The sequence below is a fragment of the Manis javanica genome, chromosome 16 (genome assembly GCF_040802235.1).
Source record: "Manis javanica isolate MJ-LG chromosome 16, MJ_LKY, whole genome shotgun sequence".
Lineage (NCBI taxonomy): Eukaryota > Metazoa > Chordata > Mammalia > Pholidota > Manidae > Manis > Manis javanica.
Window position 1 is genome coordinate 43,711,397 of NC_133171.1, and position 22,461 is coordinate 43,733,857.

Genomic DNA, 22,461 nt, shown 5'->3' on the forward strand with positions numbered 1-22,461 from the left:
TCGCCTTAGGGAGCCCCACCAGGCTAATGTGAGACGCTTCGGATCCTACTCCCTCAAGCTGCGGGCCGCTGCTGAGCCTCCCGCGGCCGACACCCGCCCTCCACCTAACGGGCCAGGCTGGCGGAGGAGGCAGCGAGGCGCGCGGACCGTGCTCCCTGGACCCGGAGTCACTCCCTGCGCGCCCGGGCACGAGCCGGAGTCTCCCACGACCTTTCAGACGCAGGAGAGGCCTTTGTGATTTAAGTCCTTTAAAAGTAATAATAAAACAAGTCCGCAAAATTTCACCTCAGTTTTCAAGGCGGGCGAACCGGAGACGCCTCACTTACCCCTCCCAGGTGGGGCGAGGCTGGGAGCTCCGCGCGGCTGGAGGCGGCGGCCCGAACCCCCGCCCCCTCCGCTGGCCCGCGCCTCCCAGCGCGCTAGGGTCCGAAGCCCGGGCCTCGGGGCTCTCCCGCCTCGGGGCGCGCGGCGACCCAGCGGCCCCGCCTTCCTCCCGGCGACCGGCACCCGCCGGGCAAACGCCCCCGTCCTGTCTGCCCCTCACACGCTTCCTGAGTCCCCACGTTTGCCAGGGACCCTCTTGGACACCCGCAACGCGGCCCACGCGCCACAGCAGACTCCGGGCGCCAGAGCCCCTAGAACACCGGCCCTTCACTGCGGGAGGGGCAGGGCGCGCGGAGACCCGAGCGGGTCGGAGGAGGGGGCGCGACCCCGCGGACGGCGCTGGGCTGGGCGGGGAGGGAAGAGCGCGCGGCCCGGGGCCGGTCGGTGCAGACGCGGTCCCCGTCCCCGAGGGGTGGCGTCGGGGTTGGGGTCCCCGTTCCCGGGGAAGAGCGTCGGGGGTCGGGGTGTTGTCCGTCCAGCGGCTCCGCGTCGCGGTCAGGGTCCCCGTCCCGGGGACGCGTCGGGGAGGCGCGGACAGGACTCGGGGGGCCGGTCCGGAAGAGCGGCTGGACGCCGGCCCGGAGAGCGCGGGCCGAGGCGGCTGCCGAGGCGCAAGCAGGAGGGAGGTGCGAGCGGAGCTGGGGAGCGGGCGCGGGCGCGGGTCGGAGCCGCGGCGGAGCGGGCGGGGCGGCCGCAGCCTCTCACCTTGAAGGCCACAGGCAGGGTCTTATTGCAGCGCCAGTGTGAAGGCAGCACGGAGCACAGGAAGTTGGGGCTGTCGGTGCGGACGAGCTCGGCCGGGTGGTCGGCGATGATCTCCACCATGGTGCGGTTGTCGTGCGGCGGCCGCAACCGGGGCACAGCTGCCGCCGCCGCCGCTGCCGCCGCCGCCGCCGCCGCCGCCGCCGCCGCCTCCTGCTGCTGCTGCTGGTGCTGCTGCTGCTGCTGTTGCTGCTGCTGCTGCTGCTGCTGCGCCGCCGCGGGGCTCACGTCGCTCATCTTGCCGGGCTGCAGGCTGCTGGAGGGAGGGCTGAAGCGCCGGCTGGTGCTCGGATCTACGGGAATACGCATCACAGCCACAAGTTAGCGCGGCGGCCGGGGGGGGAGGGTGGAAACGAGGGGCGAGGAGGAGGAAACCGGGGGGTGGAGGCGAGACGGGGAGCGGGATGGAGGTGACGGGGCTGGGAGGTGAGAAGCCGAGTCCGCCGAGGCCGACCGCCGGTCAGTCTGGGCGCGCGGCGGCGGCGCGTGCAGCCGGGCTTCGGGCTGGAGCCCGGGAGGCGCAGATCCTGCCGGAGCCGTGGGACGCCCGCGGCGGCCCTGCACACGGCGCGGGGATGTGCTTGGCCCGGGAAGTGGGGACGGCCTTCAGTTCGCAGCGTGGAGTGGGGTCCCTTGGGGTACGCGTCCTGGGTGCGCTGGCGCCCCTCCCAGTTCGAGTTCGGCAGGGGGGCTGGCGGGCTCGGCGGTCCGGCCCCGGGCCCGGCGGAGCCGCACGCTGCCCTCCACCGCCGCGCCGCGCCGTGCGCAGCCACCGAGCTTCGGGCGTCCGCGCCGCCGCCCGCCCGCCCGCGCCGCCTCCTCCGCGGCGGCCGCCGCTCCCCCCGCGCCGGCTGCACGCTCAGATTCCTCGCGCGGCGGCGGCCAACCCAGCTCCCCGGCTCGACTCCTTCCTTTCCCTTCTCTTCTTCTCGCCCTCTCACCGCCACCTCCTTGCATCCACTCCCTCCGGCTATTTGCAAATCTCCCCTGACACTCGCGCTTTGAGGTGCCAGGAGGTAAGTCGCGGGCTGCGGATCGCGAGCCTGCGAATCGCAGGCGCTGCCGCCTCCCGCCGGCCAAGAGAAGGAGCCCCCCGCACGCTGCGCGCAGCTTCCGAAGCCCAGACAGGAGCGGGGTCTGGGGGATCCCTTCTGATCGCGTCCTCTTGCTTCTGCCCTCCTCCCCCCAGGACAAGGAACCCCCTTTTGGTCGCACGAGGTTGAAGCTGAGACGCCAGACAGCTGCCGGCTGATCTGACTGTCGTTATTTTTCGTTGTAACTTCAGGAGAGGAGGAAGGAAAATTCTTGAGTGTCTGTGCTGACTTCTCAGCACTCTTCACCCTTCCCCCACCCTACCCCCACCTCTGCTGGAGCGGCTCCCTGGGGAAAAAGAGATTTGCAGGGTTTGGGTGTTTTATTGTCTTAAGTGACAAACACACAAAAAAATGGGATGGAAGGGGCACTAGTCAAAACAGTTTTTAGTAACTCAAGTGGGTGGCTGGACACTTTTTTTTTTCTATATTCAAACTTGTTCCTAGAGAACAAATGAGTTGTGTTGGTTTTTTTTTTTTGTAAGGACTGGAAGACTGTCATCGTGATGATTAAAATAAGCTGCAAAAACCCTTGCCGGGGGCAAAACCCCAGCAGTTTTCCATGAATTTAATCTTTCATTAACTCTATTCTGCATCGAAAACTAAGTCTAATATCATAACTATCTTCCCCACCACTCCATGGGAAAAAAATTAAAATACAAAATAAAATATTCAAAATGCTTAAATGGCTATTTATTTCCCAATGTTGGTTAAAAAAGAGACTTTGGATCCCCTAAAAAGTTGTGGTCGAGAGGATGGAGGAGCGCCGAAAAAAAGCGGCAGTTTTACCTAAAATGTGGTTTTTGGAGGCTGGGATTTCTAATGATTAGGTTTTTGTGGTTTATATAGACACGACTCTGGCTAAGGCGATCATTACGCTGATGAGAGTCAGAAGCACGTGGGTGTCTCCGACCAGCCTCCAACTCTAAGCCTTCAAAACAAATAAAACAATGTGCGGCGCCCACAGAAGCCGGGAAATCCGCTTGAGGCTATTGCACCCCTAAGATGGGGGCACAAGGCCTTTTCCCCTCCACTTTGAGTACTACTTCGTTCCTTGCTTACTGTCAAACTCCTTTAAACCTCCCAAAGCTTGAAAACGTGTTTGCAAAAAGAATCATAGTAACCAAAATTTCAGAGATTACTAATAGGGTAGCTGTCACAGTAATAAGTGATTTTATAAAATAAATGAAAAAATATAACGCTTCCCCCGGAGTATTGAGGAAAGATAGTTGAATCATCACTCATTTCCCTCCATCTTACTTAAAACAATTCACATACCCATTAACTGGCGTTTTATTGCTCCGCGCAAACGCCTCTCCCACCCTGCCACGACCTGCCACGACCCTGCCCCTGAGTTTTTAAGCATTGCTTCCACTCTGAACCGGCGCTCGGCGTCTGCGCTTTTGAAGGGACCTGGAGGAACTTCGAGTGGGTGGGGAGCGCGTTAGAGGGGAACTGGTGCCTGTCACGGAGTCTGGAGCCCATTTCAAGCACTGGTTGAACTCGGAGGGCCTGTAGCTGCGTGACTTGGACAACAGGATTCCTCTCCAAATGGATAGGCGGACTACCGAGCGGGCTTCCAACCGCAGGAGCGGAGGTGGGGGTCGGGGTAGGCTAGGCGTGCGCTCTCGCACGGCTCTGCGGGCACTGCTCTGTTCTACCTATTTGGGGCTGTATTTTTATCTCCCCTTTCTCCATTCCCTATCCCACGCCTCCCTCTTCCGTCTTTCCCATTCCCATTTTTCTCTCCACGTCCCAGTCTCTCCCCAAAATCCCCGCCAAAGGGCGAGCCTGCTCACCGCGCCCCTCGCGCCCGCTCGGCCTGCCCACTGCCGCCCGCCTGCCGCCGCCCCTCCCCGCCCCCCTTCCCCCGTGACGCAGCCCGCATCGCCGGGTAAGACACCCTTCCCTGACCTACTCCTCGCCCCCTGGCCCAAGGGCCTGCGCACTCCGCCGCCGCCAGTCAGGGGACCCACTGATCCGGAGGAGCTGCATGCGCAGCGGAGCGCTGAGCGGTCTCCTGCGCGCGCGATGTTTAATTATCTTTTCGGTCACAGGGGAGAGCTCTAACCCCGGGCACCGCCGTGCCGCCGGGGCGCGCAAGGGTCGACTCTTGCCGAGCTGCACTCGGCCGACCCGCCAAGGAAGCCAGGCTTAGCCCTCAAAAGAAAAAGAGAGGAAAGGAGACTGCATCCGTTACTCACCTACCTTACACACGCAACTCATATGCATTCAGATACACACTCTCGCACATCCACATGCTGACACGACTCACACCTACGAGCGCAAGGCTTTTGCTTTTCTTTCTTTTTTCTTGCCTTTTAGCAGGGCAGTTTTATTTTGGGCATGTTGTACTACTGTCTGGACAGAGATCTCTAACTTATTTTGTTTTTATATGTGTGGGAGCTGCAAAGGAAGGGAGAAATTACCGGAACTGGATTATTTCTATGGTCAAAGGGAGATAAAAATTCAATAACTACCGTAGTAGGTGATACACCATCTTCTCTAGGGTTGTCCTCTTACCAGCAAGTCCACACAGGGAACCCCCAGAAAATTTGAAGAGCTAAAGTAACAATATTTCAAATAGGGGCGACCAAGACAGGCTATTCTGAATAAGAAATTCTAGGGCAGTTTGAAGTTAAGTAATCGTCGTACGGACATTTGCTCCTTCTTTCTCTGTCCCTGTTTTGTCCTTTCTCTGTTTTACTTGGTGGAGAGCAAAATATACAGACCTCAGTGGTTGAGAATCTTGATTGATGATTTCAAGGGTCATTTAATCAATGGTGAACCATTTATTTTAATTAATCATACCCAGTAATTTTATAGCCTTCCTTGGACATTCTCCTTCCACTTCACATTTCAGTAGAACTAATATAAGCAGCTCTTGGAAGTTAAGAGTCTTGGATCCCTTAAAATATCCTACTTATTTATAACGTGGAAATGAAATTTTCCACTGAATACCCTAACAACGTTTCAGGTATCCGGCACAGCAGATTTTTCAGTCTCCTTTCAAAAATATCCTCTTGCTGAACATTCACACTTTCAACTGGAACTGACAGAGCCTGGAACCGATCATGTCCTGGCCCAGAGCATTATACTTTAAGGAAGAAAATATTTTTACAGACCATAATCCAAGCCTCTCCTAGTAATGGTGGACACATAGGAAAATCATGAAATTTTACTTGCATGGATTTTGTGCTATAGTTTGCATGATCTCATTCCTGGGTTTAGATTTTCTTCTACCCCAAAAACTTCAGAACAAATCACTCACTACACTCCCCTTCAGAAGTATTCATTTTTCCATTGTATGTTATGGCATAAAAAGGTTCATACATTTTCCTGAAAATGTGGCTCTCCCAGGAGATACAAGCATCATTTGCCCCTCCATCTCCTTTGATATTTAATGTGTTTAATAACAGCACCTGGCAATTTTGACTTCCCAAAGAAGATGATATGGGAAACTGGTTGCTTATCTAGTCACAGAACTGAATCTCCAAAACTGGGAACAGAATTCTTTCATTTAAGTTTCATATTCTAACCCTTATGCATTATCTTATATATACTTTTTCTTGAACAGTGACAAAGTTGCTGTTAAATCTTAAAAGAGTTTTCGATGGGCCAGCTAATAAAATGGTACAACCTTTCAGATGTGCAACAGGTAATCATCAGCATGTGAGTGATCCCTAAAGTTTTGAATGTCATATGGGAAAACTTTATAAACCGAATCACCTTTGGAGAGTTTTCCTTTGGACTGTGACTGAGGGAATGTTACCCAGTCCTTGAAAAAGTAGTACTGTTATTAGCCAGGAGTTGTCACACCACCACCCATAGTCCAAATCTGGCCTGACACCTATACTTGTATAACCCACAAGTTAGGGGTGGTTTCTGTATTTTTAAATAGCTGGAAAAAATTAAAGGAAGAATAATATCATTGAAATTCAAACTTGAGTGTCCACAAATGTCTATTGGAACACAACTATCTTCATTTGAATATGGATTATCTCTTGCTGCCTCAACCTGAAACAGCAGAATTGTGTAGTTGTGACCCAGATTGTATGGCCTGCAAAGCCTAAAATACTTAATATCTGCTTTTTTACAGAAAAAGTTCACTGATCCCTGCCCTAAAGTGAAAGGGATGTAGGAGCCTGGCAGAATGGGATGGCAGAAATTAGTATAGATACTAAAGAAGATACTGAGAGCATGTGTAAGGTCCAGATTAGTTCTTTGAAAGTGAAAAATGCCTCACTTAACATATTCTTTTCTGTGTAAAACGTTAATCAATTAGACTAATATTTTTCACTTAATAATTTTGGATGTGCCAAAACATTTTGGGTATTTCACCTGTTTTACAGATGATTTTACAAGAAATGTAAGTGAGCTCACCCAGAATTTTTTGTTATACAATATTTTCACAAATCCTATATATAGTTTTAAGACAGCTTAATAAGCGATCCTAAAGCTTTCTGAATAATTTTCCATTTTAATTGTTTTTACAGTTAAACAGTATGATTTGTTTTAAGCTCATTAAATTTTTCCCTTTGTCAATGGACCTATAATAATTTGCATAACTGTAACAAGAGATGAAGTGTTTCTAGTGAAGGGCTTAGCATCATAAACCTTTCTTTGTTGTTCCAGTTAGCATTCCCATGAGCCATTTTCAGGTGTTTATAAGAGAGTATGGCATTGTGGCAAAAAGGCTAACACTTGCCATTTGATCTTTCAGAACCGCATTTATGGAGTACCTGTCTAATTGCTCTTCAGGAATGGCATTGACTAGAGTGGCATATATTGTGATTGTGTTTGACTAAAATACCAACTTATTAAATGACAACCTATTTACCTGAAGAGACCAAGTAATTTCTAAAAAGAATCTAATTTTTTTACCTAAGAATCAGAGAAACAAAACTAATTTTACTAAATCAGCTCTTTGGTATTTCAGTGTTGACAATCGTCCTATGGCAATAGCAGTGATATTTCTTCAGAAGTGGTGGAATATTGTATGTAAAAGCTTACAGAGGTTGTGATGACACATTCAGAACACCCTGAAATTAAGGGTTTCCTGTAGTAATTTATCCATTCTTTATTCATGTACTCACCTATTACCTTCAAGGCACCAAAAAAAGTTGCTATCCAATTGTAATCCCACTGTCCAGGGTTCTAAAGTTTCACTTTAGACTGGGATACTGCTCTGAAATGTTTGTCCCTTCTCCACAACCTGCTATCACAGTAAGAAGTGTAAATAATGATATCCTTCATCCATCTAACAAAGTACAAAAATCAGCATTTGCTCAGCATGAGAAATTTGATATACAAACTCAAGAGGCAGGAAAAGTGGAAGAGAAAAAAATAGATAACATGAATCCAACTTTGTTCTATTAGCTGCAATCCTCAGAGATGCCAATTTAAAGGTTACCATCCTGTGTTTTGTTCCTATGGATTTCATACGCAGATATTCTTGCTCCAGCGTTTTCCCCCAGTCCTACCTGAACTAAGTTTTTCTCAGAAAAAGCACTTTCTTCTTCCCATCTAGCCACAATCAAGTTCTACAAACAATGATTATTTTATCTTCTTTGACTTCAAACAATTCCCCTAAATTATCTTTTTTACTGGGTGGCATCTGCTCCTCCATCACATTCCTAGAAGTTGTTATTTTTCTTCCATTATCATTCTTTTCTTCTTTGTGCCAGCTATCAACATATTGCCTCATGTTCAAATTCATCCTTTTTACCTGCTCTATGAAAGTGGATCTGGGCCTTTTAAATATTTCTCCTTACCAGCTGGCATTGACATTTTGTCCATAGGAGTCATTGTAGAGATACCAGAGAAGCAGAAGGAAAGGGTTTTGCTTCCTGGTTCCTTGTGCTCACAGAGCAAGTTTCTAGAGCCCAGCACATGTAGCTTTTACAGTTCCTGGCTCCTGCAAGGCACACACATGCAGTTTGCCTAGGGCCCAGCTGTTGCAGCAAGGGTGGTTTTTCCAGTGCAAGCTCCTGCAGTGCACAGCTGTCAGCAATCCCCAGCAGCTTCCCCCAGCACTCTCCACCCTTGGCTGTTTTGTGTTTCTCTGGTGAGACACCTATTTGTGAACAGCTTTTCCTGGCACCCTAGAGAGCAGATTTCCAGCAAGTTCCACCAGAGCAACTTCTCTGACATCCAGGGAGCCAAGCTGTGCTCTCCCAACAAGGTCTGGATCTCAGCCCATGGGGAGGAAGGGGAAAGATTCTTCCTTGGTTGCTCTATTTCAGCCCTGAGGGTAGTAGATGCTCTTTTTCCTGTACTCTTTAGCGTTATCTTCACTTCTTCCTAGCCAATATGTGTTACTCCAATCCCTTATTGTAGTCAACAATTCCTTTTTTATTTCCAGTTCAAACTTATTTCCCTTTTATTAAAGTTCAAGTTACCATTGCACAGTTTGGTACTCAGTAAAGGAAACCTTTCCAGGTGATTGTTTACAATCAAGTAGTATTATCAATAAATCCTTGGGAAGTCCATCCATACATAGGATTTACACTTCGTTAAGGCCCAGGTCCTCTAAAGTGGAAATTCCTAGTTCATTTAAAGTTGGCCTGACTTCCTGAATGACATAGGGGTAGAGTTCCTTATGAGATCCTGCTTTGTCCATAACAACTTCTGAGATGCGAACTGCAGTAGCAAAATCATTTAACTGTCTGTATGCCCACAAAGCAGCATCAATGATTTTGCCTTCGGGAACCAGATCCTAGCCAACAAGCATGCTTATCCCTTTACGCAGTTCCCAGGTATCAGTCTCTGGCTTGTTGAATGCTGTCACCCAGCGAGCATAAAACCCCTATCCTTTTCATGCGACCCATGGGAATAAGCAGCAAACTGACTGGATAGGGGCAGCGGGGCTTGGGCAGGGCCGAGTTGGGATGCAGGAGGCCTCGAGGGCTGCCCAGGGCAGCTGCTGCTGCGGCGCTGGGACAGAGAACGCGCCTAGCCTGATGGCCATGGCGGCGCGCGGGTCAAGGCTGAAGAGAAGCCAGGTGTGAGCTCGCGGGCTGCTCTCAACAATCCTTTATATTAAACTTCCCTTGTTCAAATTACTCTATCTTCATTCTTCCCAGATGTAATATACTAAGGTTTCAGTTTTCAGGCCCCCAAACTGTTCTTATTCACAGTGGTGTCCGTTTTGGATCATGCCATATGGATCATTATAAAATGTGCATTTCCAACATTACATCCCATCTATTAAATGACTTATCTCTACTTGATAGCTATGGTAAGCATATACTTAAAAGACATATACTCTTAAAAGAAGAAGGTCTGGACAGAGAGTGGAAGTAAAATTGGTCAGTATTTTTCCCCAAAGTCCTCCTCTTAACATCTTCCATCAAACTAAAGTCTACACCTCAGTTAAATCTACATGAATAAAATCACACCCAGAAATTCCAGAGCTGCTCCATACGGAGATTTGGTAAAAAGCCAGGGTCAGGGGAGGTAGGATATCTTGCAGGATCAGAGGAGCACAAAGAAAAGTTGAGGAGCAGGATTAGGTAATTTTGTACTTTATTGTACTGAAGTCAGACTAGGTAATGCTATGGCTCTACCATAAAATAAGTTAGAAAAACAATGGATTATACAAATTAGACAGCACTGTCAATTTCCTCCTAGCTGTTAATATGCTTTATACACCTTGAATCTCCATGAGAAGAAACTAGAATAGTTCCCGAAATTTATTATAATTGTTGTTTCTGAGCAGATTTCAAGATCTCTGAAGTGTTTTTAGAAAATACCAAGCTAAATCAAAGTGGAAGAAGAATTATTTTGGAACATTAAAGGGACCATCCTATCTAGAATGGAAAATTACAATGTACTACAGCAATAAAGTTGGCTAGATTGCTCACAGCTAGGCCACAGAAGACCTTGGTACTATGATTCCTACCTTTGTTCACATATGCAAAAGGGGGAATATTCAGGGTCCTTCTGGAAACCATGCTCTTGGTCCTTGTCCTGCTGTTCCAGACCATCACCCACCTCGGTCTGAACAGGAGAGTAGAGTGGAAGCTTTTCTCGGCAGGGTCAGTAGTAGGGTGAGGCAGAGGAGTCATGCAAGTGCATGGTCAGATTCTATCTTTATTTAAAGTTTTGATACTTTGTCCACCATGGATCTTTTGGTACTAAATTTGATTTTTAAGAATATTGCATTAAAATGTTATCTTGAATAATAAGTCAATCTTTTGTTTTTTGTAAGTATATCTTTGGTGTTTAATTAGATTCTTTTAATAAACTAAATGGATTCCAATATCAAATCTTTACAAGAGTTTTATAAGAGACAATCGTGACTGGTGCCATTGCGACAGTACTTTCTTTCAAGTGGAAAAGAAAAAAAAAAGTTTACTTGGTCGGTGTTCCTTCCTCTGTCCATATCATTCTTTTTCTGTTAATTCACATCTTTACCCAGAGAATATTGTTATTTATTTATATTTCCTAAATTAATCCTCCTAACTTTCTACAGTTTTGATGACCAGTTTTAAGGCTTAACCACGATATGCTGTTTCTTAGATGTTCTGAAATAGGGACTTTTCATAGGCCTTCAAATGAAACTTCTTACTTGACTCTTCCTAACAAGTCTTAAGATTTTGACCTCAAAATTTAGGCCAGATTTATATTTACATGGCTAATCAACAAATGGGTAACACTATTCTCATTGTTTTCAAATACAGAATTGATGAAATGTTCCAGATCTTCATCTGATTTAGTTAGTTTAAAGTTTATTCTTCTCCAAGATTGCTAAAAATGTGGGTTGCATCTAGTAGTTTCATTAAATATAGATAGTCATTTTCTGTTTTTAACTTGCTTCACTGCTGTTTATCCTTATTGAAGGGTATTATTATGGTGTGCCCATAAAGTGTAAACATGGAAACTAGCGAAGGTGTTAAATTTATTATATATTGTCATTCAAGATTTAATCATGGCTACACTGATGCTGACAGTAGTGGTTCATACAAAAATAAATACCTTTTTTGAAAGGATCTGTAATAAAACTTGAACTGTGAAAAATATATTACAAGGAGAGAATTACTCATAGTTTGATACAGAAGAGCTATAACTCATGTTAGAGTCAGCCTTGAAAACTGAAATTTCAAATTCCAGCTTTGTTTTGCAAGCATTTATAAACTCAACCATAAAAAAAAATCCTTTCAGACAGAGATCAGAAAAAATGTTTGAACATTTCAGTTAAAGCCAAACTCTCTGTAGAATATTTCTTGCTGTCAGTGTTAAAAATTAGAGAGCTGGAAGAAAAATAGTTGGAGAGTTGCCTTGTACCTGTCAGTAAAAAAAGGGTGGAGGCCTTTATCTAAATAAATTAGTCTAGACAATCCACCAGTAATCTTTATTAGACATGTATGAAAAGAAAAATTAATTAGTTTTAATTCATTTGCTATCCCCTTGATATTGCTGTATCGTGGGAAAAACCTATGTGGCCCTGATAAGTTTTAAATAAGTTGCTAATTTTCTGAACTTCTTAGTTGGAGAACATGCAATTTAGAGCCATTGAAAGAAAAAAGCTTTCAGAAGGCTTATTTTGGAGTAGAGACTTGGCCTCCTCGCCTTGAACTCCCGCACAGGAGCAGAGCAACAAGGACATGCAGACTGTATTTATTCTCAGCACATCTTAGACGGGATAGAGCAGCAAAATGAGAAGCACGCTGGAGCATCATTTTAACTAAATCTCTACAAAACTTTGAACAAGGGCTCCAGACACCAACATGTCCAACAAGGCCTCACAGCAATTTCCATCTGAAGCTTCATTCCACAAACCCCTCAAGTTTAATATGTCCAATATACCCAGCTCATTGTTTCAAGCAGAAAAGGAGGAGGGGGTCAGTATTTATGTTCCCAAGGCCCACAGTACACAGTCCTTATTTTTTCTCTATCTTGGTTAATAGCACCACTGTACACGGGATTGGGAGTTCTATAATGGTAGGGACTATATTTTTCTGGCTCACAAATAATCTGGAACCACACCACTGAAGAAATGTAGGGAATACCATTCTTACTATATTCCATGTGTACACAATAGAATAGTGTCCCATTGGAGTGGTGTAACATGATAGCCCTTGATAGCCCTCACCATTAGCATAAGGCCTAGCATATAGTGTGTGGTCATATATATTAGCTAATTCAAATGAATTAATGTCCTCCCTTTAGACAGAAACTTGGGTATCATGAGAAATTAATCTCCATCATTTTCCACATCTAGTCTATGACCTAATTCTATGAATGCTACCTCCTGAATATCATATCTATTTTCTTTCCATTTCCATTACCATTGCCTTAGTTCAGGCCTCTATTATCTTGAATCTCAACTTATAATAGACTTGTAACTTGTCTCTTTGCTTCCATTCATGCCCATCCCACTTCCAAACCATCGTCTACATTGCCATCAGAGTTTTCTTTTAGAATACAATTTCAATCATGGGATCGCAATGCTTAAAACACCTCAGTGGTTCCATGTCATCTGTCATACAGAATAAACCCTTTCATGATCTGGCCTTCTCAATTTATCATCACAGAACCACAAGTATAGGGTTTAAAAGGTGAACCCAACTTTGAAAACAAACATATCTTATGAACAACCCCAACCTGCACATCTCCTAGTATCGCTTGCCCCAGACTCAGCCACGATGTTCTCTCTCTCCCTCATCAGTGCCAAAGCAATTTGCATTTACTTATATTATTGCACTAAACTCCTGAATGCTCTGGAAACATATAAATGCCTCCTAAACAGTGTACATTTCTTGAGGACAGGGATTTGGTTTTATCCATCTTGTATCCTTAGTACTTAGCATGATGTCTAGAATACAGTAAGTGCCTACAAAAATATGTTGAGTCAATGAATAAATTAACCTACCTAAAATTCTATTTAGATTTGAATTTTGTGTCCTTAAAACAGCAATTTTTCATGGTATTAAAGTCTATGGCTCTGTATGAAATTCTTAAACACTGATTAGGATGTGGAACAATGGGCACTTTATGTTTTATTGAAAATGTGAATTGGGGAAAAAGACTTGGGATTATAGTTTGGCATTATCTAGCAAAGCTGAAGCTGAATATGCTCTGTGACTTAGCAATTCTGCATCTAGGCATCTACTCTAGTTATAAAACACAAAGAAAATGATAATATCTTGTATGTTATGCTGGAGTAAAGAAATGAGGGCGTGTGCTTGGAGGCAACAGAGGGCAGCCCTGACCACCTCAGCACACACTGTGCCCCAGGTGCTCAGGGATATATATTAGCACATGTGATGTAGTGGTGATCTTCAAACCCGGTATAAATATGGTCTGCTATATTATTTGAGAATATTCATTCTGGTCCAGAAAATAAGAGATAAAGCTAATAATAATAAATTCAAGTAAATATCAAAGCTAGTAGCTTGTGAGACATGTAAGACATAAGGCAAGTAGAGCACATAACAGGTGCGTGTAACATCACCTGGAAGGGACAGAAGGACCAAGAGCCTCAAGAATTCATGATATGACAAATAGACATAAGGTGCCCAATATTCATAAGGTCTTGAACTGACATCCCATTAATAATATCTATTCTGGCCCATGTGTTCTCTGCCCAATAAACTCTATAACTGTTCCTACCACTGTGGTCAGATGTGTTATAAATTAAGTGTGTGTTGGTTCTAGGTACCTTTCTTCTGCAGAGCACTCATGTACAAGCCTCACCTCCAACTTGTAACCACATAATCAGGGGAAGTTTGATACATTAAGGAAAAGACAAGTTACATGAACTTTGAATAATTTGGAATTTAGGTAATGTATTCTAACTTGCTTGCAATCTATCTTTTTTTTTTTGAGAGGGCATCTCTCATATTTATTGATCAAATGGTTGTTAACAACAATAAAATTCTGTATAGGGGACTCAATGCACAATCATTAATCAACCCCAAGCCTAGTTCTCAACAGTCTCCAATCTTCTGCAGCATAATGAACAAGTTCTTATATGGTGAACAAATTCTTACATAGTGAATAAGTTCTTACATGGTGAACAGTGCAAGGGCAGTCATCACAGAAACTTTCGGTTTTGATCACACATTATGAACTATAAACAATCAGGTCAAATATGAATATTCGTTTGATTTTATACTGCTTGCAACCTATCTTAAGCACATTATTCTACACCATCTCTATCCGCTTGCTTCCTCCTCTTTTTTCAATTCATTTAATAAATTGCATGATTTGAGAATCTTAACGTGGTCTGTAAGCCTTTTATTCAGTGGCAATTAGCTTGCATTAGTGTTCTTAGATGCTACCATAGCATCAAGATAATTTTCCACATAATGCTGGCTTTCATGTACCCCAACAGAACATGAGAACTTTCCAGGGGCATAGATTGATTCACAAATTAATTTACAAATCTTCAAAATCATATATAGTCCCTCCTAAAACTGATCTGCCTGGGATCTCATTTTCTCTCTTCACATTTCCCTTTTCACACTTCACAAAAGGAAAAATACTTCTGGGCCACCTACCTTCCTGTTGTGCATTTTCCCAGGGCATAAAAATTCTGTCTGCCTCACAGAATCTCCTTTAATTAAGGCATTACAAGGACCACTTTACTCATCTCCTTAAGAGATGCATTTCTAAAAAAAAAGCTTAACTTGCATGTTTAATAATTATTTATTAAAAAATTATAATGTATCTATGTTATTTTTACCGATTATGTACTGTGGCAATAATAATATTATAATAACTCAAACCAGAAGTATTTTTAACAGTTAGAAACTTATGGACCTAGAAGCTTAACAGTTTGCAATTTCAATTAATGTACTTATTTTTGCTTCTGAGAAATAGTCCAGCATAACTAACTGAAGACTTCAAAGTATAAAAATATGTTACATTAGGATACTTTCTACAAGGAACATGAAATAAAAATGGAATGAAAGGAAACACTGCAAAACTTTTGACTAATGAGAATGGTGCTCATATATTTTTTAAATGGATGAAGGTGATCTCAAATCACTATGGTTTTAGCTTGCACTGAATACATCTGAAATAGTGATCTACAGGTGTATTTTTAAATGCCAATAATTACAGCACACTGGAAATGCATCCTTGACAACTGTTTAAACATACAATGAAAAAAATTAGGTATTTTATTAGTCAAGTCCTATGAAAAAAAGAATCACTTCCAGATACTGTTGTATTAACAGAAGAAATTTAATAAAGATATCTACGAGCTATGGAAGAGCTGAGAAATCAACAGGGGATATGAAACCTATGTTGTCTTCTAAGAGTTTTATGGTTTCATGACTTACATTCAGGTCTTCGATCCATTTGAGTTTACTTTTGTGTATAGAGTTAGACAACAATCCAGCTTCATTCTCTTACATGTAGTTGTCCACTTAGTATAGTATTTCTTTTCTACAATAAGCACTAGATAAGTCTTTGTTCAACTTTGTACCACATTTGACTACTACCAGCTTGCTAGAACCCATTGTGCATATCTTTTCCCACCCAGTGTTTGATGACATCATGTAGGTAGCTTCAACTGTGATGGTAGTATTTATACCATAGAAATTGTCATATGCCACAAATAAGTAACCTGGGTTTGCATCAGCTTTACCAGTAACTAGTTGTGTGATATGTGGTGAGATACAACTTTGCCTTTCACTTTCTTCATCTGAAAATGAGGATATTAATATCTACTTCATAAAGTTGTGAAATGTATATATGCCTATTCATGTAAACTACTTAGAAAAGTCTTGGTACATGATAAATATTCCATAACAGTTTAATTTTTTTCAAATCATCCACCTATCTCATAAATTCTCAACTGTTCTGTGAAACTTTCAAGGAAGTCCACAATATTGCCATACTCAATTTATGCAACATTATTTCCCACAATTCCTCTGCTGTACAAAGGAGGATACATCCTCTGCTGCCTCAGTGGACTCCTCTTCACATAGCCCTATAATAACAGAACCTGACCATGGGATGGAAATCCCTCTCTCTACATGCTGTCCTAGAAGGATTACTGTCCTTGAATCTGGGGCTAAAGTAGTAGCTAGTATATTCTGGCATCCTGACTTCTCAAGTAGAAGTCAGGCCTCATTTGCCACAGAATCAATAGGGGAATATGAGACTCTTAGTATTATATTTAGTTATATTGCAGGTTAAATATGTTTTCCTAGGTCAGATGGGAATTTGAACAATATTTATAACATTGTTTAGTGGTAAAAATTGTCCCAACCCCAGGAAATGCTTTTACAAACAAAATTTGGGACTATAATCCTTCTGAATTGGTAGCTGTCTATACTTGGAAATTAACTAAAAGATTGACTGATTTTTGTTGTTGTTAACTGGTTCCCACAGGACGTAACTAAAAACTTTTGCTTCCCTAATATTTTGACTCAACCAACAGAATAATTAATAGTATTTAAAGATACTAAAATAATGACATAGATCTTCTCAACCAATTTCCAGCCCAGTGCAGCACTTTGAAGTATATATCCTTTAAATTACACACTTTGGTATCAGAACCACAGAGTTTTAAAAAATTGCTTTTATTAAATATTGAGTAGTATAAAAAGAATATTTATAAATATTGTTGAGTATAAAGAAAAGCTTGTGAAACTACCACCCCATGTAGAAAATAAAATGTTATTATTTTATACTTGTGAAACCCTGATCTAGTTTTTGATCCACCTCAAAGAAAACCACAAGCTTCAATTTGGGTTTATCATTCCCTTGATTTCTTTATAATTTTACCAAATATTAGTTTCTTTAGTATATAATTTAATTTTGCATGTTACCAAACTTCACATAACTGGTATCAGACCTAACTAATTCTTTAGTAACTGGTTGTTTTATCTTTCTAAACTTTTAATTGATATATGATATACATATAGAAAAGTGTACACATTGTAAGTATGCTGAGTGATGAATTTCCGCAAATGATATACACCCTTTTGACCTGCACTGAGAAAGAGAAAAATGATGTGTTTTCATAGCTAATTATCAGGGAAATGCAAATTAAAACCACAATGAGCTATCACCTCATACCAGTTAGATGGCCACTACCCAAAAGACAAGAAACAACAAATTCTGGTGAGGATGTGGAGAAAAGGGAACCCTCTTACACTGTTGGTGGGAATGTAAATGGTCTAACTGTTGTGGAAAGCAATATGGAGGTTCCTCAAAAAACTAAAAATAGAAGCACCATTTGACTCTGGAATTCCACTTCTAGGAATTTACCCAAAGAAAACATGATCCCTGATTCAAAAAGATGTATGCACCCCAATGTTGATTACTGCACTATTTACAATAGCCAAGATATGGAAGCAACCTAAGTGTTCATCAATAGATGAATGGATAAAGAAGATGTGGTACATATACACAGTGGAATATTACTCAGCCATAAAAAGAAAAGAAATCCTGCCATTTTCAACAACATGGATGGAGCTAGAGGGTATTATGCTCAGTGAAATAAGCCAGGTGGAGAAAGACAAATGCCAAATGATTTCACTCATTTGTGAAGTATAAAACCAAAACAAAACAAAAGGAACAAAATAGCAGCAGACTCATAGACACCAAGAAGAGATTAATGGTTACCAAAAGAAAGGGGTTAGGGAAGGATAGTGGGGAGGGAGAAGGGGATTAAGGGGCACTATAATTCACAATCACAATATAGGTAGGTCACAGGGACAGTAGTACAGCAGGGAGAATACAACTAATGACTCATAACATCTTACTACATTGATAGACAGTGACTGCAATGGAGGGGGTGAGGACTTGATAAATGGGTAATGTTGAAGCACTGTGTTGTGTATGTGAAACCATCGTAAGATTTTATATCAATGATAGTTTAATTTTAAAAAGTTGTATGCTAAAGCAAAAAACTGTTTAAGCTCTAGTTCTTGCCCTTATGATAGTGACTATATGAAGAGACAATATTTACAGTTGTGAAATAGTGAATGATACATATATAACTTTATAAGAGGGATGATAGTGCACATTTAATCACCAAATGTTATAGATAATATTTCAGAGGTAGAAAAAACAGCAGCGGCCTCTATGGTTAAATGAGGTTCTGTGAAGAATCAGTAACTTATTAAATTATTGCAGAATTTGCATAGGTGAAGAGGAAGACATTTCAAACAGGGGTAAGATCATGAAAAAAAAGTGCCATTTAAGAGAACTGATGTTCTTTGAAATCGTTCAGTCCACTAAATCAGACTACAAAGAAATTCTAGAACCTCTTTCAGTGGAAATCTTTTAGTGACCTGGCATCAGTTTCAACATTGATCTGCCAAGAGGCAGGAGGATGAACCAGATGAACTTTGGGAATCCTTTCCAAGTTTGTTAGTTCTTACAGTTATAACTCATTAGCCTTCCTGGTCTGATGTCTCTATTGTTGTCTTTCCAGAAATGCATTTTAATTAAGAGAGCACTGAAATCTAATCGTTTCAAATGTGATATTCTGGAGTACGGAGAACCTTCCTCTGGCTAAAATACAAATTTCACTCTGTTTATTTGGCTAAACTGCGAGTAATCAATCAGGTTGGTCTGTTACATTGATGTCTAATATGTCACTGACAGACAGCCTGAGAATTTTAAGTTCGGTTCAATTGCATGATCAGGCTTTTCTCTAATGAGGGAGGAGGAGGAGAAACAGGCCTGTAGTACACACGGGAGGTAGTGGTGGAGAGCAGGGATCATGGACAGGGACATCCTAGAGCAGAAGAGAGTTTCAAGAAGGTGCAGTTCCAGATGTCTGGAACATTTCTCCAGGATATCTACATTATTCACTTCCTCATCCCTTCAGATGTCACCTTCTCAGTGAGGTCTTCCCAGACTATGTCTGTGAAATAGCAATGCTCCCCACAACTGCCCCACCTGGCTCCCTTATGCCCTTCCCCTGCTTTAATTTTCTCCACTTCTCTAATAGTTCACCATTTGGTATATATTTACCTGTTTATTTGCTTATAATCTGTCTTCCCTCTTCTTCCAATTTACACAACATTAAAATGTCAGTTCAATGAGAACTTGTCTGTTTACTGCTGAATTCCCAGCTCTGGGAATAGAGCCTTACTTATACACAGTAGGCACTCAATAAATACTAGTTTGAATACACATAAATGGAGAAGAGGTGATCAAATGTAGCAGAAATGTTCTCATTTATCAAATAGACTCTAGCACTGGTCAGCTAGATTAAACACACCACTATTGATTATAAGGAAAATCAAGATGATTAAATATGGAAGAAGACAGCCTAAAACCACTGCCAACTGCTGAAGAAACACAAATACTTAAATCCTATTTTTCTGTTAATGACACAGTTAATACAATGAATTTGGATCCTCACTATAAGGTTGTTGTGATTGTATCCTTGTAAGTGTTTATAATCCTAAGAAAAATGTCTTGTGAGTATGGGTTACTTTGTAAAACTGCGTAGGTCTGCCAAAGCGTTTTTCAGACACTGTGGTAAAGGAGTTTTTAAAAAATAACCTACATTTATGCTTTCTTAAAAAGGACTATTAAATAGACATTTAAGTTTCAATTGTTATATCTAAAACTTTCAAAACATGCTTTATATAACTGATTATCATCTTTTGGCATTTTATAGGAAGCTCAATAAGCATCCCTAAAATATTGACTGAGAAATACATATAATATTAATATATGTTTTGGGCAAACATCTCCTGAATATAAGCATGAGCAACTTCTTCCTGAAACCATCTCCTCGAGAAAGGGAAACAAAAGCAAAAATGAACTCATAGGACTACATCAAACTAAAAAGTTTTTGTATGGCAAAGGACATCATCAACAAAACAAAAAGGCATCCTACAGTATGGGAGAATATGTATGTAAATGACATATACGACAAGGGGTTAACATACAAAATATATAAAGAACTTAAATGCCTCAACACCCAAAAAACAAACAACCCTATTAACAAATGGGCAGGATATGAAGAGACAGTTCTCCAAAGAAGAAATTCAGATGGCCAACAGACACATGAAAATATGCTCCACATCACTAATTACCAAGGAAATGGAAATTAAAACCACAGTGAGATATCACCTCACACCAGTAAGGATGGCCAGCATCGAAAAGACTAAGAACAACAAATACTGGCGAGGATGCAGAGAAAGGGGAACCCTCCTACACTGCTGGTGGGAATGTAAGCTAGTTCAACCATTGTGGAAAGCAATATGGAGGTTCCTCAAAAAACTAAAAATAGAAATACCATTTGACCCTGGAATTCCACTCCTCGGCATTTACCCAAAGAATACAACTTCTCAGATTCAAAAAGACATATGCACCCCTATGTTTATTGCAGCACTTCTTACAATAGCCAAGATATGGAAGCAACCTAAGTGTTCATCAGTAGATGAATGGATAAAGAGGTGGTACATATACACAATGGAATACTATTCAGCCATAAGAAAGAAACAAATTCTACCATTTGCAACAACATGGATGGAGCTGGAGGACATTATGCTCAGTGAAATAATCCAGGCAGAGAAAGACAAATACCAAATGATTTCCCTCATTTGTGGAGTATAACAATGAAGCAAAACTAAAGGGAACAAAATGGCAGCGACTCAGAGACTCCAAGAATGAACTAGTGGTTACCAAAGGGCAGGGGTGTGGGAGGGCGAGTGGGGAGGGAGGGAGAAGGGGATTGAGGGGTATTATGTTTAGTACACATGGTCTGGGGGATCACGGGAGAACAGTGTAGCACAGAGAAGGCACATAGTGGATCTGTTGCATCTTGCTGCACTGATGGACAGTGACTGCATTGGGGTGTGGGTGGGGACTTGATAATATGGGTAAATGTAGTAACCACATTGTTTTTTCATGTGAAACCTTCATAAGAGTGTATGTCAATCTATGTTAATAAAAATTTTTTTTAAATATATTAATATATGTTTAATCAACCTGGGTGAAACTATTTCAGGGTGCTCAAAGATCTTTGGTATTCTTCAATTTAAATGTTGGTTTCAAATAACTTGCTCTGGAAGATCCTGATATCAACCGATCTTTCATAATTCATCTTGCAGTACATGATTTCTACAACTACAAGCTCAATATGAGGCAATTTGCAAAATTTGCCTGTTGCACAGGGAACAATTATTTTTATATTCCCATTTATTTTCACTTCAGCTATAGAAGTAGACAAGCTAAAAAAGGATAAGGGATGCTTAAATTGTTTTCAAGACACTGACATGAAAAAGAAACTCTTAAATGGTTAAAGGAAATTTGTGGGAGGAAGATGAATATTCACAGTGAAGTACCATTATTTACTCTATGAGCAAGATTAACTAACGTCCCCCTTGCATTATCTAATTTATTTCTCATAGTGTAACAGGATATTGAAGGGGACATTTCTTGATGCTCCAGAAATACCACTGAAACCCAAGTCACTGGGACCCAAAGCTAAAGACAAAGAGAAATTGGGTGCCCGTATTACTGCTGTTTGGATTGGCAAGAATGCAAGAGTTTTGTTTGTGCCAAATGGGCACTGCAGAAAGTAGCAGTACTGGAACCATCTGGACAGCTGCTCATTTAAGAGGACTGCTACTAAGGTTGGAACTGGGGTGAGTAAATGGAAGAGGTTCTAAGAGGCTGAGCATCCATCCGCATTAGGAAAACGAACTGGCTTTTGAATGCCTGTTGCTCATTAGTCAGAAAGGCAGACACCCTGCAGCAGTGCTTCACATAAACAGGTTATGCCCTCTTTTCATTATCCAATGGTTCAATTAGTGGTTATAACTTTTAAAAGCCCAGTTATCCAATTTGAAACTCATGGCAATCCTGTGATTTTTTTCAGAATCATACCTCTTTTTCAGATTAGGAAACTTTTTCAGATGGGTAATTGACTCAGAGAAGTTATACAGCAAGTCCAGGGTCACACAGTAAACCAGGACTTCAACCAGCTTCTTTCAACTTCATATGCCCTCAGGTATGTATTCAGTATTTCTTATGGGCGAGACGTTGTTAAATGCATTAAGGAGTGTATAAATTCATATAAGATGGTTCTTGCTCTTAAAGAATTCTTAAGGAGGTCTTTGGGAGAAGATCTGAAGTAGTTTGGATGAGAAGACAATACAGGTATGATTAGTAAGTAATAATGAAACAAAGAAAGAGCTAAACTGCTTTCCAATAGGCCCGAACAGGAAGTTTGGCAGTTTCCCCACTGAACAGATGAACCAGAATCAAAGATAGCAGGATGGATGACTGA

General features: G+C 42.1%; 1 protein-coding gene across 14 annotated transcripts in view; it reads right to left on the reverse strand.

Moving 5' to 3' along the window:
• Nucleotides 1-22,461, reverse strand: part of RUNX2 (RUNX family transcription factor 2) — a 315,257-nt gene that overhangs the window by 224,055 nt on the left and 68,741 nt on the right. For 10 of the 14 annotated variants that reach the window (XM_073224375.1, XM_073224371.1, XM_073224373.1 and 7 more), the window contains one exon: nucleotides 1,090-1,439. In XM_073224375.1, the coding sequence (XP_073080476.1) occupies nucleotides 1,090-1,439 (350 nt within the window). Of the gene's footprint in view, nucleotides 1-1,089; nucleotides 2,330-22,461 lie in introns of those variants that run through there. The other 4 variants (XM_073224382.1, XM_073224383.1, XM_073224380.1 and 1 more) reach the window with 2 other exon arrangements.